This window comes from Dryobates pubescens, chromosome 25 (genome assembly GCF_014839835.1).
Source record: "Dryobates pubescens isolate bDryPub1 chromosome 25, bDryPub1.pri, whole genome shotgun sequence".
NCBI classification, from domain to species: domain Eukaryota; kingdom Metazoa; phylum Chordata; class Aves; order Piciformes; family Picidae; genus Dryobates; species Dryobates pubescens.
Window position 1 is genome coordinate 7,200,894 of NC_071636.1, and position 16,118 is coordinate 7,217,011.

At 37.1% G+C, this 16,118-nt stretch overlaps 1 protein-coding gene across 1 annotated transcript in view; it reads right to left on the reverse strand.

The window, feature by feature from the left end:
- The window catches only part of KNTC1 (kinetochore associated 1), a 38,380-nt gene continuing 22,262 nt past the window's right edge, over nucleotides 1-16,118 (reverse strand). The window contains 24 exon segments of the mRNA XM_054172904.1: nucleotides 1-178; nucleotides 270-360; nucleotides 1,228-1,373; nucleotides 2,061-2,150; nucleotides 2,819-2,948; nucleotides 3,949-4,012; nucleotides 4,092-4,146; nucleotides 4,579-4,635; nucleotides 5,516-5,611; nucleotides 6,368-6,503; nucleotides 6,884-7,002; nucleotides 7,779-7,857; nucleotides 8,208-8,257; nucleotides 8,896-9,005; nucleotides 9,089-9,299; nucleotides 10,196-10,269; nucleotides 10,767-10,983; nucleotides 11,131-11,189; nucleotides 12,021-12,192; nucleotides 12,547-12,636; nucleotides 13,347-13,557; nucleotides 13,788-13,897; nucleotides 14,714-14,830; nucleotides 15,556-15,684. Of these exon segments, the coding sequence (XP_054028879.1) occupies nucleotides 131-178; nucleotides 270-360; nucleotides 1,228-1,373; nucleotides 2,061-2,150; nucleotides 2,819-2,948; nucleotides 3,949-4,012; nucleotides 4,092-4,146; nucleotides 4,579-4,635; nucleotides 5,516-5,611; nucleotides 6,368-6,503; nucleotides 6,884-7,002; nucleotides 7,779-7,857; nucleotides 8,208-8,257; nucleotides 8,896-9,005; nucleotides 9,089-9,299; nucleotides 10,196-10,269; nucleotides 10,767-10,983; nucleotides 11,131-11,189; nucleotides 12,021-12,192; nucleotides 12,547-12,636; nucleotides 13,347-13,557; nucleotides 13,788-13,897; nucleotides 14,714-14,830; nucleotides 15,556-15,684 (2,661 nt within the window). The 3' untranslated portion in view covers nucleotides 1-130.

Consider the following 16,118-nt stretch of genomic DNA (forward strand, 5'->3'; position numbering starts at 1 on the left):
GCTTGCAGCAGCTTTTGTTGAAAGCACTGAGGTTTGAAGTTACTGTTCACCTGACCAGTGAGCCTTCTCAGTGCTTTGCTCTCATCTTGCCAGTAGAGGGAGAAAAGAAAAGGGTACATCAAGGCCGCCTTCATGACAGTTCTTGTACACAGGTCTCCTCTGGTCCATTCAGATACATCTGGAAATTTAAGAGAACAATATTAAAAGGGCTCAGGAAAAGAGGATATAGAAAGGAGAAAATGCATGAGGTACAAAGTTGTTTGTCTTACCTTCAGAAGATCAGATGATGGTATGTCTGCTGGACTAGGATTTCCACATTTCTCTTGATACTCTTGAATTAGGGCTGTTGCATCATCAATGCTGTAGGAGACAAAATCTGTGAAGTTAAGCTCTCTAAAGAAGCCAATAATGTAGAATACATATATGTGCTGAAGTAGAAAAATCAGGTATGACCTCCAGGTTTTTAGTCAGACGTGTCCTGTAATTTCCTAGTAGAGAAACACAAGCCCTGAGAAGCCTAGTATTTAACCCGTGGCTGTTAATAAACCAAATATATACTAGAATTTCAATTATTACTCAGTGGTTCCTGTCCCATTTTGACTGCAGGATAATTGGTAACTTGCAATCCCGAGTATCTGGGGTCTGAAAGAAAAGTTTGCAGCTGTGTGCAATGAGCCCAGGTGCTGTGAGTCACTGATCCCGATTGAGAACTGCCCTGCAGCAGGTTCAGTGGCAAGAACCTGTGCTTTATGTAAGTGGAACAGAAGAGGTGTTGCCTTCTCTCGAAGATCTTAGTGGCAAAACTATTAGTTCCCAAGTCGAAGCAGTTAATTTATTTTTCCAGTATTCTTACTGCTAAAGCTGTGACACCATGATGCCACTACACTGAATTCATCTGAAGGTAAGTTGAAACATTTGTTTTTTTCCCACTCAGGTTACTTCTATTTTTACTGTATTTTCTCTGCTTGCCAGTCCACGCTCAACAAGCTCTTATTTTGGCTTTAATGACACTAAAACTTTCTTCTAAATATGCAAAGCAGTGAGGTGGGCTTTTTACTTTGTTATTTAACTTTGCAATACTTTAAAAAATCTTGGAGAAACACTCCTTCTAAGTATATCTTACAACCTTCTAAGTATAACCTTGGTAACTTCAAATGGGAGAAAGTAAAGGAGCGATTCAATTTCTGTAAGTGCTAGCAGTTGTGTGTCACTTGTTTTATAACTTACCAGTTCCTTTTGGCAAAATACTCCACCAGTTCTTTTGTTCGGTGAGTCTTTATCAGTTGTTGCTTCAGCAGTGGAAAATACTTGGTTTTCAGAAATTTTTCATACAGCTTCTTATTTATGATACTGTCCAAAACCAAAGATCTAATCTGGAGATTTAGTGAAGCAAAAGAATTAATACTTTAAACAGAAGGTTTACTTTTGAATGAAAAGAGCTAAGAGTTTTCTTACTGGGCTATAGACTAGAACTCTTTTTATTCTTCTTATGGTTTTTATATTTTTTTTTAAGTGCTGTGACATAATCAGATTTTATGAGAGTAATCTCAGATTCAGACAGGGCAATGAGTGAAGAAAATTGCCCTCAGGAAGGGAGCCCACGGCAAGACAAAGCACAGTTTTCATAAGTCCCTTGGCCTTTTAGCTTTTAACATCTACTCAGAGAAAGTAGTTAGTGGTACAATCAATGCTGCCCTAAAACTGGGTTATAATAGGCCATAAACCAGCACAGTGTATGTGCATTCAAGAAGATTTTTCCTTGCAACCACAGTAATAGTAATTCAAAACTCCCCCAAAATGTTGCTGTATTTTAGAAGAGTCCATGGGAACAGGTTGCTCAGATAGGTTGTGGAGGCTTCAAGCCTGGAAATGTTCAAAGTCGGGTTGGATGGCTGTCCCTGCCCATGGCAGAGGTTTGGAACTAGATGATCTTTAAGGTCCTTTTCAACTCAAACCATTTTATGACTCTATGTCAACTAATGCTCGGCAATATCACAGAGGGAAAAAGCCTTTGTGTACATTTAGTTATGTCAAAGGCAGGTGAAGTAAGCTTTACTTACCCGAGAAGCAAATGCCACTACTTCTCCAGCATTCATGTGTTCATCTATTTGTTGCAACACAGTTTCTGTGTTACATGTTGATAAGAAACCCTTGTGAAAATAATCACAAAACATTAATATTCTGTGGATGATTAAAGTAGAAACTATCCCTTCAGAGCAAGTATTTGATCTGTACAGGAACAATTAATATTTTGAAACCAGGATCTCTGCAGTTTGACTGAAAGAGTGTTTTGCATTGCTTTGTTGTTTGTTTTTTTTTTTTGACTCATTACCAGCAGATTAAATCTCTTACACTAATGTTTAATTTGGGAAAATCTTTCTAATCTTAACTTCAATGATTAGAAGTCTTAAGAAATTAAGATGCCTTTGCTAGTGCCAGTTTGTTCATAACAAATACAGGATTTTTTAGTTTCTTTTTCATGGGTTTTACGGGTGGGATACAATAAATTATCCTCAAGTCCATTAAAAACAAAGTTGTATGATAAAGCTGCTGAAGATGACTTGAAGCTAGCTGGTTTTGCTTTAAAAACTGCTAAACCAAACCAAAAGGAAGTTTTCACATAATTCCTTACAGAAGGACAAATTCAGAGCAAATTTGTCACAAATGCTGAGCCTTCTGGGTGCGAAATGCTGAGTAGTTGTAGTGACTATTTAAATAAGCTGGAATCACAGCTTACCATCTTTCACAGTTTCTGATGAAGAAAACATGCACAAAGACATTTCCCTTGCACAGATAGAACACAAAATTTACTATTTACCTGAATCTGCTGCTCCCGCTTCTCAGACTGAGGAATCAGCAAGAGGCACCCCAAAGCAAATGCTGGAAGGTCCAGCTGTGCATATTGTTTAGCTATGCCAATGACATCCAAGTCAGCCAGAACAGGACACCTTCAGAAGATTAGGAATGAAGTTCTCAACTATGATATGTATAAATGGATGGCTTAGTTCTGTCAACTTAGTTCTGTCTGGAGACTTCTAAGCTAGATAGAACAATATATATTTTTACTCATTTTCAGAAATGGCCAAGCTATGCAAGTTGAAGCTTCAGAGAATATGATTGTCTAGTTTGAAAAAAGAACAATTCCAACTTATTTCCAAATTCCCAAGGCCCCATGAGGGAACTTTTAGTCAACTCCCCAGAGTAACACTTTGGTACATATGTATATGCACAGTAGTGTAGGCATGTTCTTCAGCTGGATCTCTTTCCGGTATTTTCTAACTAACTTTTGGTTCAAATCAGGCTCTCTGAGCTCCAATTCTTCTCTTGAACGAGTCAGAGCATTATGGTGAATAAAATAATGAATTATTGTGCTTTTTCACCTTGTAAAGGCAATGCAAAGCTGGTTTATGTACAGAATGTTTTGGAACATTAATACCTTAAGGTTAACAACATTTATAGATGTACAGCTATTAGATTTTTGTCAAGTCAGATTTATTCTTTGTAGGAAAATGATTTTTTTAAATCTTATGCTCTGTGTTAATATTTTAGGAAATGTGCTGTGTTTTGGGCTAAGAAAGATATTAACTGGATTTTTAGGGCTGACTGTGAATGTGAGGACAAGAAGAGATATCCCTCATGGGGGCAGCAACTGGGCGGGTAAACTGGTTTTCAGCAGTCTGTGCTGCTGATTCAGATTCCCAGCGCAGTTTAAACAGCCAAGATACCAAGTTACAGTCAACAGTCTGTAGATAGTCACAGTATTTTTTTGGGAGGGTTTGTGCCCTGATCCTGTGCTTTCCACAGCAGGCACATGGTTCTTTCTCATGTCTCAGGTTCCCCAGTTCTCAGAGCTCTTTTGCATGTTGCAGGGCAGGCTGTTGGATGAGAAATTACAAGCAGGTACTCCCACTCAAACTAACGGAAATGTGGGATGTGCTATCTACTTACTTGAGCAGAATCACAAAACACTCGCAACATTCCTCTAGCTGTTTAGGACTTGGTGGACACATAGCTAAGAAATAAAGAAAACTCAATGAAGTAAATATGCAGCCAAGTTCCTACACAAGCATGATAGCTAATAACAACCTCACCTGTGAGAAATGGTGATAGAACTACACTTCGCCAAGCTCGACTGAAGTTGGGAATCTGTTGACAGCAAAGTTTGGAAGAATTGGCAAATACAGTTGTAACAAAGTGTGCTTGTAAACACTGACATCCTGACTCTAAGTGGAAGAAGCCTGTCAATTTTCTGTTCTTTTTATCATGGATCAGTTATTCCCTAATATTGCTTATCTCATAGTCTCAGATTTATTTAGCTGTATTTTAACTGATGGCAAAATTATTCTGTCCCACTTTACGAAACTTTCCAAGTAAGTGCTTAATGAAGGAAGCCCAAATACAAAATATGCCATTTCAGTGATTAACAATGGTACTCATCTGCATATTGCCTTGTGAAAAATAATCATTCAAAAAAGAATCTCTTCAGAGCATAGATGGTGGCCGTTCACACACACAAATAGGATGTTAAATTCCTGTTAAATGAAGAAAAAGATTAGGAGTCAGGGAATATTTGCTTACCTGCCATAATGAATGGATCCCAATGATTGCTGTCAATACTTTTCTTAGGTACTGAATCTGAAAAGAGATATTTCATTTAAAATGCTACAGTGTTTTTGAGGACTTGGCAATAATCTACAGAACTGTATCATGCTGCTTGTCTTGTCTGCAGGATGAGAGCTTCACAGTTCTTCAAGGTATCTCTGTTTCTTTCTGGGGAAGAGCTGATACATACGGAACTCTGATTTATAGTTTGGTAAATTAAACTATCACAAGCAGTGGCTGCATCTGTTGTCTCAATAAATACTTGAGGTAGTCTTAATAAAATTGGTGCTGAAAACTTTATGATCCCATCTTCTTTGCTAGTAGTACCTAAATCTCATTGAATTAAAACTTGCTTAGTACCTGCCTCCTGATACAACCACATTGCCAAGTACATCTGTTACCTCCTTAGGCTATAGTAATGTTACATAGAGTTTGACAAGCAGAGGTAATTAAGGTTCTGAATAATAAAAATCAGGATGACTATCATCATAAACACATTTTTAGGGGTAATATTTTTGTGTGTGTGTATGTATGTACGTGCACAGTTTTTGCATCTATGTGTATATGTTTGCAGACAAATGTGCAGCTTATGTTGTAAAATTACAACTAAATGAGGAATTAGTTTATTATGATTGGATTTACTCTTGCTATCTGAAGGACTTTGTACCTTTAAAAAAAAAAAAAGGCAATTTCAGATCAAAATTCTCAAGCAGTACTTCCAAAACACAGATTCCTCAAAGCTTCATCAGCTCTGTGTTTAAGAGCCCAATGCACCCACATAAACTACTACTAATTGTTCCCAGTAAGCTTGTAGTTTATGTATCTACCCCATTCCTTAGAAGTCAGTGGATTAAAAAATAACAAAACCTTTTTCTCCTCTCACTGCAGAAATTTGTGGTTAAAAATTCCTTACCATATTGAAACCAAGGAGTTTCTGTAGTAGGCCATTCCACAGCTGGGAATCATACACTTTGTATTCTAGACTGAGTTCTGTCACCAGTCTAACAGCCTATAGAAGAGGAAGGACATACTGGATTTTAATATACATTCATGATCTTCAAACCTTTACTTCTTGCCAGTGTAATGTTAGATTTTTACAGCATTACTGGGACCTTTAACTCCTGGAAAGCTACCACCAAGCCACTTTCAAAATGTTTACATGTGTGAGGATAATTAAACCCCAAACCTCCACCTACCTACGTGTGATAACACTTTACTTTCTTATCATAGGAAGGCAAAACCTTTTTTTATCTGTTATTTTTAAATTTTAGAGTAGGATGTGTGTATTTTGACCAAGGGAGAGATCACTTCCAATTGATGGCTATAAATCAGAAGTATTACTGTTGAAGCCTTAATAGAATAGTATCCATTTCTGTCATATACCACTGCCTACCTGGAAATCTTATGTACCTGCCTTTGCTTCAGTGTTAAGTTAGGTATTTACAAAACATGTAAATAATCTTGTTTCCCAGCCAAGAGAAGAGGGAACACAAAGGTGGGCAAATACTAGGGAATAATTATGTGATGGGAAGTGGTCAGCACATCAACAGGGTGGTTTTTCAGTCCCTCTGATAAAAGATAATCTTTGGGGCAACTGCATATTGGCTGCATTTTAAAATATAATTGAGTAACATATCCTGAGTAGTGTTTGAACAGGACAGAATATGTAAGTTCCTGTTTAGAAATGGACATGCTCTGTAGAAAGGTGCACATTTCACACAAGGTGTAACAAGCAAACAAAAAAATTATGAATTAAAAATCATACTGTGGGTTCATGGCTGTGATTCTTCCATAGCCCTTTAATCATTCCTTCCTTAGGACTTTTATGAAATGATTCATAAGTATATGGAATATTCAAGATTTCAAACTCTGCCAGATAAACACAGCATTTGAGAAAATACCTGTAAAAAAAAAGAAATTCCCCCCAAACCCAGGAGTTAATGTTATTTACAACGATTATTATATGATATCTCACTTAATCAAACTCAGGATAATATTGGAAAAGTGTTCTTCTGTTGCTTTAGGAAAAAAAAAAAAGGAAGGAAAAAATAATCTAGACTGTGTTTGTACTTATGAAGGAGATCTTAATGAAGTAAAAATCTTTCTGGTAATTGCTTAGGGAAACCACATTCACCTGAACAACGGATGACTTGGATCATCTGTATCTTGGATTGTACACCAAGATAGAGAAGGGAGGTTTAGATATGGTTCTCCATATATATTTTCCCAATGGCTGTAAAACATCATTATTAAGGAATACCTTAAAGAAACTTCATCTTACTTTACTTTCTCAATGGGTTTCTTGAAGAGTGATTCCACAGTGTTGGTATCTGCCAGATAGAGCAGACACTTCAGTGCTCTGCATCTGTGAGCAAATGTCAGCTGAGTGACACCAATTGGCTAAAGGGGGTAAAAAACAACATAGGGAAAAGTCGTGACAACTGGCTGAACAACTAGAAAGAGAATTATATACAGTAGGATCCTTTCTAAGATTTTTCTTATTGATTGGAAATAGATGCTAAGTAACAGACTGGTTCACAGCTTTTATACTAACCAGTTGAAGTGTATGTCAGTGTCAAATGACACTGCTAAACAAGATGGCTTTCTGAGTTTAAGACTATTGATGCAGGAAAGAGAAATACTTGTGATACTGTACATCACAAATACATCCCTGGAGGTGTTCAAGACGGGATTGGATGTGGCACTTGGTGCCATGGTCTAGTAGTCATGAGGTCATGGGTGACAGGTTGAACTCAATCAGATCTTTGAGGTCTTTTCCAACCTTGTTGATTCTACGATTTAGTAAGTGTGAAAGACTGAAGGTTAAGGCTCTACTAAAATAATGTTACCACTCTGCTTTAATTCCACCTGAAGTGAGTCAATTACACCAGCTTAAGAAACATTCTAGAAAATGCCTAGTGAAGTTACTTTCACATAATATTAGCAAGAAATTTAAAAAAAAAAAAAAGAGTTCAAGGGCTGCTTTTGACAGTCTATAGCAAATCTCAATGAGCACCACAATTTGACTCCAAAACTGGTGGAAACAGATCATACAGATATATAAATTATCCAAAACGGATGCAGAGGCTTTAGGTTGCAAACCAGTTAAGCAGACAACACTGGATTTTAATAAGAGGTAAAAAGTGGCAAGCTAAAATAACAGTTTAGAAACTTACAGACGTGGCAGATGTTGTAATTGCAAAAAGCATTCTTGAACTATAATCCATTGGGCGGGACTGAAGGAGATAGATAACCCTGCAAAAATACAGTTGTTTTAATACAAGTTCAGCACAGATGCTGAAATACATCAATATTTATTCACATGTAAATATATTTCACTGCCAAGAAAGGATTAAGGATGAGAGATTCCATGCCTACAAACCCTCTCCAAATAGCTACTCTTAATGCACTTGCATACATTTGTAACTTATTGCAAATGGCATTTTGTTGCATAAATAAGTATTTGATGACTCAAAACTGATGTCACCAGAAAATAAAAATGAGTTGTGACTCACACACTGTTCAGTTTCTTAAAAAGGCCAGATGTAGTTAAACTTGCAAATTAACAGCAACTCACTATATCATATATAAGGCAACAGACGTACCTTCGGAGTTCTTCATCTTCCTGTACATCTCCAAAGACTTCTTGATTTTTCTTTTAAAAAGACATAAAAATCTAGTTGTGAGAGTTTTCTAAATTGCTTGGATAAACAGCTAGATCATACACTTGCTTAAAGCCTGTCTTAAAAGCTGGGCTAATGCAGCCAAGGAGAGGAATTCTGTTTTTATCAGTCCTTTCTTCATTTAACTGTATGCTTGGCAGTCAAAACCCCTCCTCAGCCTGCTAAGTGGTATTTTGAAGTACAGGCACTGCCTGCTCATTGCCCTTTCTTACCCAGCCGGCAATTAACTCTCTGTTAGCTAAGCTGCAACAGAAGAGGATTAATTCTCTTTCTGATTCTAGAATCAGTGTTTGGTGAGGCTAATATATTTACAACTCCTTTAGGCTGGCTACACAACCTTACCATAGTACCAAAGATAAGAGTTTAATCTCTCTACAGAGAGAAGGGAAAGCATTTCAAATCATTCTCACTAGAGACAAAGGTGTGCAACAATGTTAGAAAGGTACTGAAATTGTTAGTGGTCTGAATTCTGATGCACCTTAAATAGGTTAATGAACACTAAAGGCAAATTGTGCAAATTAACTTTCATATTTTGAAAAACTGATAAAAATATACACATGTAATGTAACTGCCCATTTTCTCCAAACCTTAATTTCCAGTGATGACTTACTTCTGAGGCCAGTGTAGTTGGACACAGCCATTTATCCAGCAGTTTATCCCAAATTTTGTTCATGTCCAGATTGTTAATGTCTGCTATCTCCTTAGCTGCCATATGGATATCTACATAAACAGGTAGAGACAGTGGATTACAAAGTGGTATTACCTCATTCAGAAATTCCTTTTGCTAGGTGATGGATACTCACCTGGGTAATCCCTGCCAGTTGGGTTTTGGATTCTTTGGTCTATACTGGGGTGTTCATAGAGTAAAAGGATAAGATTTGCTGGTTTCCCAATAGACTTCAAATGCTCTCCAGTGTTCAGGTTGTGTTTTATCAGAACATTTTCTGTTGCTGAACGCTTGTACTGCATATATAGTTTCTTCTGTAGGACTTCTGCTTTTCCATGTGAATCATCCTTTAGCAAAACATCACAGTTTTATAGAAGATAATAGAGAAAAATAATCATTTCATACTCTGAAGCAGTGAACTGGGTAGCAAGACCTGTTCTTCAGATGCGTCCCCATACTTGTAACCACAGGTATTTTTCCTGTAAGCAGACAATATTAACCATGCTGCTCTTGCAAGCAGGCATATGTTGAAAAAAACATTTGTAAACAAAGGTATGTTGTGAAAAGACAAAATAAAATATGCACCATGTGTACATTATATAAAATTAAGATATTTTGAAGTAAAACTGAGAGGGGGGAAAAAAAAGATTTAATCTTAAAGCTTGGCTGCTAGAGTTACAGTTTATTTTTGGCATAAGTTATTTACAGACATGACTAAGTATAAAAGAATTATTTAGTGTTCATTGTGTCCCTACTCCATAACAAATTTGATCTTTATAAGCAAGTTGGAGACTATTATTCACCTTTTCCCATCAATCATGGAAAAATGAGCCCGAGAATCAAGTGAAAGCAGACCTTCTTTATAGATACAAGTACAAATTGCTAAAGAATCTTGGAACTCAAAGCAAAAGTTAATAATGCTATTAATCTAACAGCTGGAATAAATCCCAGCACAGCAGCAAGAAAAGTGCATACAGTACAAGAAAGAGCAAATTATTCTTCCTTAAAACTGTTTATTTTTTTGTCCAGCCTCCAAGAAGAGTAAGCCTGACTTTTTTGCTAGGTTGTGAACAGGAAAATGTTACTGGACAGAGGGTTTTTCTTACAGTTACTTCCCCAGAAGAAAGTACTTCCTCTATCAGGGTTAATTAAGGTACACTTTGCACACCATTATCCAAAAGACAAAACACTAACATAAGTACCTCACTACAAACCAACAGTCTTGCAAGCAGTTTACCATTACCTTAGGTGTAGTATTCTTTAGCCATTTCTCAGCTAGATAGAGACAGAATTTCAGTGCCTGAATCTGGTCAGGGCCTGTTTTAAATGAAAAAAGAAGGAAGTTGAGAGGGAAGATGCAGGAAATAAACTAAGTTTTCATTAATCCTTTATACAGTTATATCCATTTTATTTCAAAGAATTAGAAAAAGAAAATAATTTAGAAGCTCTTAAGAAAGTTCTTGTGGCTAGAAAGAAAACCAGTATCTATTTGGATTCTGATAATAGAGAAGCTAGCTTAAATTTATCTGAAATAGTTGCTTTTGCTAGAAAACTTAAGATGGTATGAACAGGCAAGACAGCATGGCTCAAAAAAAGAGACAAAGCACTTTAGTAGTGATGCTGTGTTATAAAATGGCTGTTGCTCTAATCTACTGTTCAAAACTGGATGTAGGAAGGAAATGTATTATTATTATTTTCACACTTCTCCAAGTTTTATCTGAGAATACTGAACAAATGTTTGGTCACAGGCTACTTTTATTTTCCCAAACCTATTCTCTTTCTCCCATGTCTTCACTTCTCAAATCAACACATACCTGTTGGAAATTCTTGGGCAATCTTGTGAGCAATAGCTACAGCCCACTGTGGATTCACTATTGACAGCAGGTATGACTGAATTGTCTGCAGTGTTTTTGTTGTTTCCTTGTTAACAACTGATGCATACCCAGCATTTCTCATTTCAAATATTTTTGGCTTCACTTTCTTTTCAAAGACATGTCGAGCTGCAGACATGTATAAGGTATCCAGTGAAACCTAGAAAAATCATTGAAGTAGATCAAGAGTTATTAGAAGATCTCTAGTGAGACCCAAATGATGCAAAAGAAAGGACAAAAGCTCTTTTTTAATGTGTGTGAAGAAAATAATAATTTTGAAATTAATTCTTTCAAAATGCTACTTTACCTTCATTAGTTTGGAAATCAACAGAAGTGTTGGGAAGGTTTCCTCACTGAGCTCTGCAGCTGAAAGGAAAAAGACAGCTGCTTATGACAGTGTCACAGTCCACTTGCAGCTTTCCCATATCAGATTAAGCACTTCCAGTTCATTGTCCTAGGAGGACATGATGAGAGTGTTGGGATTGTTCAGCCTGGAGAAGAGAAAGCTCCAGGGGTACCTTACAGCTGCATTTTAAAATTTGAAGGGGACCTACAGGAAGGCTGGAGAGGGACTGTTGAGAAGGGAATAGAGCAATAGGATGAGGGGCAATGGTTTGAAATTAGAGCAGGGTAGATTTAGGTTGGACAGTAGGAGTAAGTTCAGCACAATAAGGGTGTTGAAATATGGGAACAGGTTGCCCAAAGATGTGGCTGAGGCTCCATCCCTAGTGACATTCAAGGTGAAACTTGATGGGGCCCTGAGCAACCTCAGCTAGGTGGAAAAGTCCCTGCTCACTGCAAGGGGAGTTGGACAAGATGGTCTTTCTGGGTCTCTTCCAACCCAAGGCATTCTCTGATTGTTAAATGCAGATGTCCACTGGGAGTGAAAGAATATAATCTTAATTACCCACACTGGTGTGGAAGGTGGGATACATGGATTAGTTTGGTCTTTGAGAGGCCCTAAGAAAAGAATTTGAGGGCAGAATTCTTCATTGCATATAAATCTTAACTCCACTGGAAACCAGCTACCTCAGCAGCAGCAGTTTGGGTGCACAAGTGCTTTCGGAGGTACTCGGGAGGAAAAATGCATTAAAAGAGAAATACAATTATTATAAAACATGTACTGCAGAACTTTAAAGATCACAGCAGAGAAAGAGAATGAGCCATATATTTAGCCATTAGAAACACTGAACTTACATATAATGTTCCAGAAACACTGTGAAGTTCTGAAGAATATCAGATGAAAGGGCAGTCTGGTTTGAGCAGCTGGGGATAAGGGAATCACATGCTCTAAAACATATTGGTGTTCCAGGTCCACAGGTGGAGAAATCCTTTTGTAAGACTCCAGATGTTTGAGGAGGCTCAAAGCCTGGAGTGGAGGGGGAAGAAGTTAAAAAAAAAAAAAAAAAAAAAAAAAAAAAAAGGCAAGGAAATATTTTGGAAAAAAAAAAATAAAATCAACAAGAGTCCTTTATTTCCTCCCATCTTCACAGTAATCATGCCTTAGTCCTGGAGGCTTCTGGTTTTTTTGGTGAAGTTGGTACATATCTATAGTTTTTATCCCTGCTATGAGCCATTGCTGAAAAACTTAGAAATCACTATTTCCTGAATACTATTTTCAGAAGGAGAACTGTGCAGAGAGGCAACAGTGTCAACAGACTCTTGAAAAGAGAAACTAATAAACAGACAATACAGTTTCCAACAGCAACATACTTAGACATACCTGACTCAGCTGAATACTGATGTTCTTTTCATCAGTATTTTGTACCACTTTCAGCACAATTTCAATAGTTTCATAGTCATAAGGATCAAGCTGTTAAAACAAATTCATTTTGTAAGCTCTTAAATGATGCGTCTTAGAAGAACATACTACTGAGTTATCTTTTTCCTTTTTAACACCAACTATGTTGACATAACACTGAAGAAACAGTATAACCATTGTTACATACTGCTCTAAAACAAAGGATTTCCACACCACAGTCCTAAATCCTAAGAAAATTGCCAGGAAAGGCCAAACATGAAGTGAGGAAAGGGGAGGAAAAAAGCCCTCAAAATAAAAACCATGCTCCACTCCTCCATCCCCCAGAAAAAACACAAGAATACAACCACATAGGAAAACCCCAAGGCATAATCTTTTTTTCTTTGCCCCTAGCTACTTTTAATGTGGCACTTTAAAATATTTCCAGTATGCTGTGATAATTAGAAATTACTTTTTTGTTGTTGCTGTTGATTGTTTTCTGGTTGGTTATTAAGGGAAGTTTGGAAGAAAGCCTATACCTGTCTTTAAAGAAAATGAGATCTGTTGGTCTATTTTTTTCCCCACTTTTTTTTTTTCCCCCTACAGATGTAGAAAATTGAAAGCTATTTTATGGGGTTTTTAGCAACCCTTTTCCAATTCCTGTGGAATTACTAATCTGTCATTTGAGTGACATTTGAGACTAGATGCATACTTCAAGGATTTCTTTTGGGTTTTTTTTTTTGCTTGTTTTGATGTGTTGGTTTTGTTTGGTTTATTTCTTTTACCTTGTACAATATCCCACTGAGGCTGGAGACCAGGTCTTTAGTGCTTTTCAGCAGAGGAATTATTTCTAGTGCTCTAGCTAGCAGTGTGGAATGAGGTTGCCTCTTGCTGCATTCTGCAGAGTCATCTTCAACATGATTTGTATTAGCATTCTGGAGAAGAAGTGTTTCAATGCAAAGCTGCAGTGCGGCATCACTGTCCAGCATGAAAGTACTAGAAGAGGACAGAACATTATTTTCTCTGTGACCTTTGGTGTTGTTAGGGTGATTATTTCCTTATGAATAAATATACCAAACACCAGTACTGTGATTAATCATTTAAAAAACTCAAAACAACTTACATATTACATTAAACATGATCTATTTAAACTAAACTAGATTTCAGTAGGCACTCTTATTATTGCATCAACAATTAAACACACTTTGATTTGCTTTACTTATTACCTGCAGTAATTCAGTATGAGATCTGTGTCTACTTTGGGGTTTTGTACCAGGGTTTCTATGAGTTCCTTCTTCCTTATGGATGGTTGTCTGAATACAGTCTCGAAAGAAATCTATAGATAAATAAACATTTTATTATCTTCCCAAAGAAATATTTTAGACAATATCAAGACTAGTTCCTTATGTAACTGTTAGAGCTTGGGCCTGAGGAGGCTAGAAAGATGCTCAGAGGAGCAACTCTCCTATGACAGGCTGAGAGTTGGGGGTGTTGTGCCTGGAGAAGAGAATGCTGCATGGACACCTTAGAGTAGCCTTCCGGTATGTGAAGCGGGCTACAGGAGAGCTGGAGGGACTTTGTTTTACAAAGGCATGGAGTGACAGAACAAGGGGTGATGGCTTCAAACTAGAAGGAGCTTGATTTTGACATTAGGAAGAAATTCTGCCCCAGGAGGGTGGTGTGTCACTGGAACAGATTGCCCAGGGAAGCTGCAGAGGTTCCAAGCTTGGAAGTGTTCAAAGACAGGTTAGATAGAGATTTGAGCAACTTGGTCTAGCAGGAGGTGCTCCTGCCCATGGCAGTGGGGTTGGAACTAGGTGATATGTAAGATCCCTTCCAACTGAAATCATTCCATGATTCTATATAGTTAATGTTTTGTTTTCTTTACTTTCAACGTGGGCACCTCTAGAGCAGGGAAAAGACGCAGATTTGCTGATTATGCCCTGTGCCAAAAAATATTTAAACACCTAAAAACTCTTGTGTAGCATTCTCAGTTATAGAATTTCTCAATTCTAAGGTTTATTTAAGCAGACTGAAAAATGAAAATACCTCCCTGCCATCTTCCCTTACATTTGAATGGGAATTTTGTCTAAAAATCACAGTACATGTCAGAATATGTTGACATTTCAGTTCATAGGTCAATCAAACTTACACCAAATTTACCAAGCTGGATACCCCATTCTGCATCAGCAACCAGTTCTTGGAACTTCTTTTTTTCTTCTTCTTCCCCACATTGGTTAGCTAGCTGTGCTCCAACTAGAGCTACTGCCTGAAAGAAGTGAGAGGGGGAGTAAATACAAGAAATAACATGAAAATTTGGAATCCTAAGGTCTGAATCCCTAGAGGAACTTAAAAGATATCATAAATGGTCATATAACTGTGTAAAATTAAATCTAACCTGACAGAAGGTAGTATCAGGATTACTGCACCTCCTGAGCTGGCAGTTCAAAGGTACTTATAAAACTGAGTTTCTTTCTCAGAAGTATTTTGTTAGTGTAGTATGAGTGAAACTAATATAAAAAGTATTTTTAGGCATCATCTTTTCTTCACATTTATGTCGCTCTCCCTCCCCATGGCTTTGTTTTGCTTCACTTTATATTTTCCTTTTATATTTTAATAGATGTTTTAATTAATATTTTAATATTTAAAATATTGAAACATTTATTAAATCATTCCATTCTTGACAACTGCTGTCAGAGAACAATTTATCTGAGCTGTAAACAATTTCAAGATTAGAATAAGTCATAATGAGATAGCGTGATCCAAGTCCAAGCATTAGGCTATTTACAACACCTGCCTATACACAATTTTACACTGTGATTGAAGGAAGCAGCTTCTCTCAGTGGCACACTAAATGAGGGCCATGTTCAAACAGCTATACCCTTAATAATGGCAAAGATTTGCACTTCCATATGATATTCCTGATATATTTTTTTAAAGAAACTCTTTAACATTCTCCATTTAATGAAGAAATCCATTGCCTTGTGACATTACCAAAATTTTTCTGTAGTTTTGCCATGCATTGTTTATGACATCCCACAGCTTATTGAACACATCTTCCTTGGGCAAAACTGTGCAATATCCCAGTGCCAGGTTCTGATCTATGAGACGACAGTTGAACACCTATGTTTTAAGAGTGGGCAAAAAGAACAAGTTAAAAAAGTTAGGCATTTACTTTAACAGATCTCTTTGTATAACATATGAAAAGTATGCTGTAATTTAGAGGTGTGTTGGGCCTTTAAGTTAGAGGGGAAAAAAAAAGAATAAAAATGGATTTAATTTTTAGAACTGAAAATGTAACTATACTGAAGCCAGGCCAAACTCACTTGCTGTTTTGGAGATAGTTGTTTTTAAACACCCCCTCAACTAGAAGTTTACAAGTCTCAAATGAAATGAAGATTGAAAATCTTCAACTAGTGTGTGATCAAAGAGCCACGGCCTGCAAGAGGCTCAAATACCCCAGGGCTGCCAGCTTAAAGGCAGTTCAGAAACACAAGCTCCAGCTGTGGTGGAATTGAGACATGTGGCTGTGGAAACTTGTCCCTTCCCACTACTGC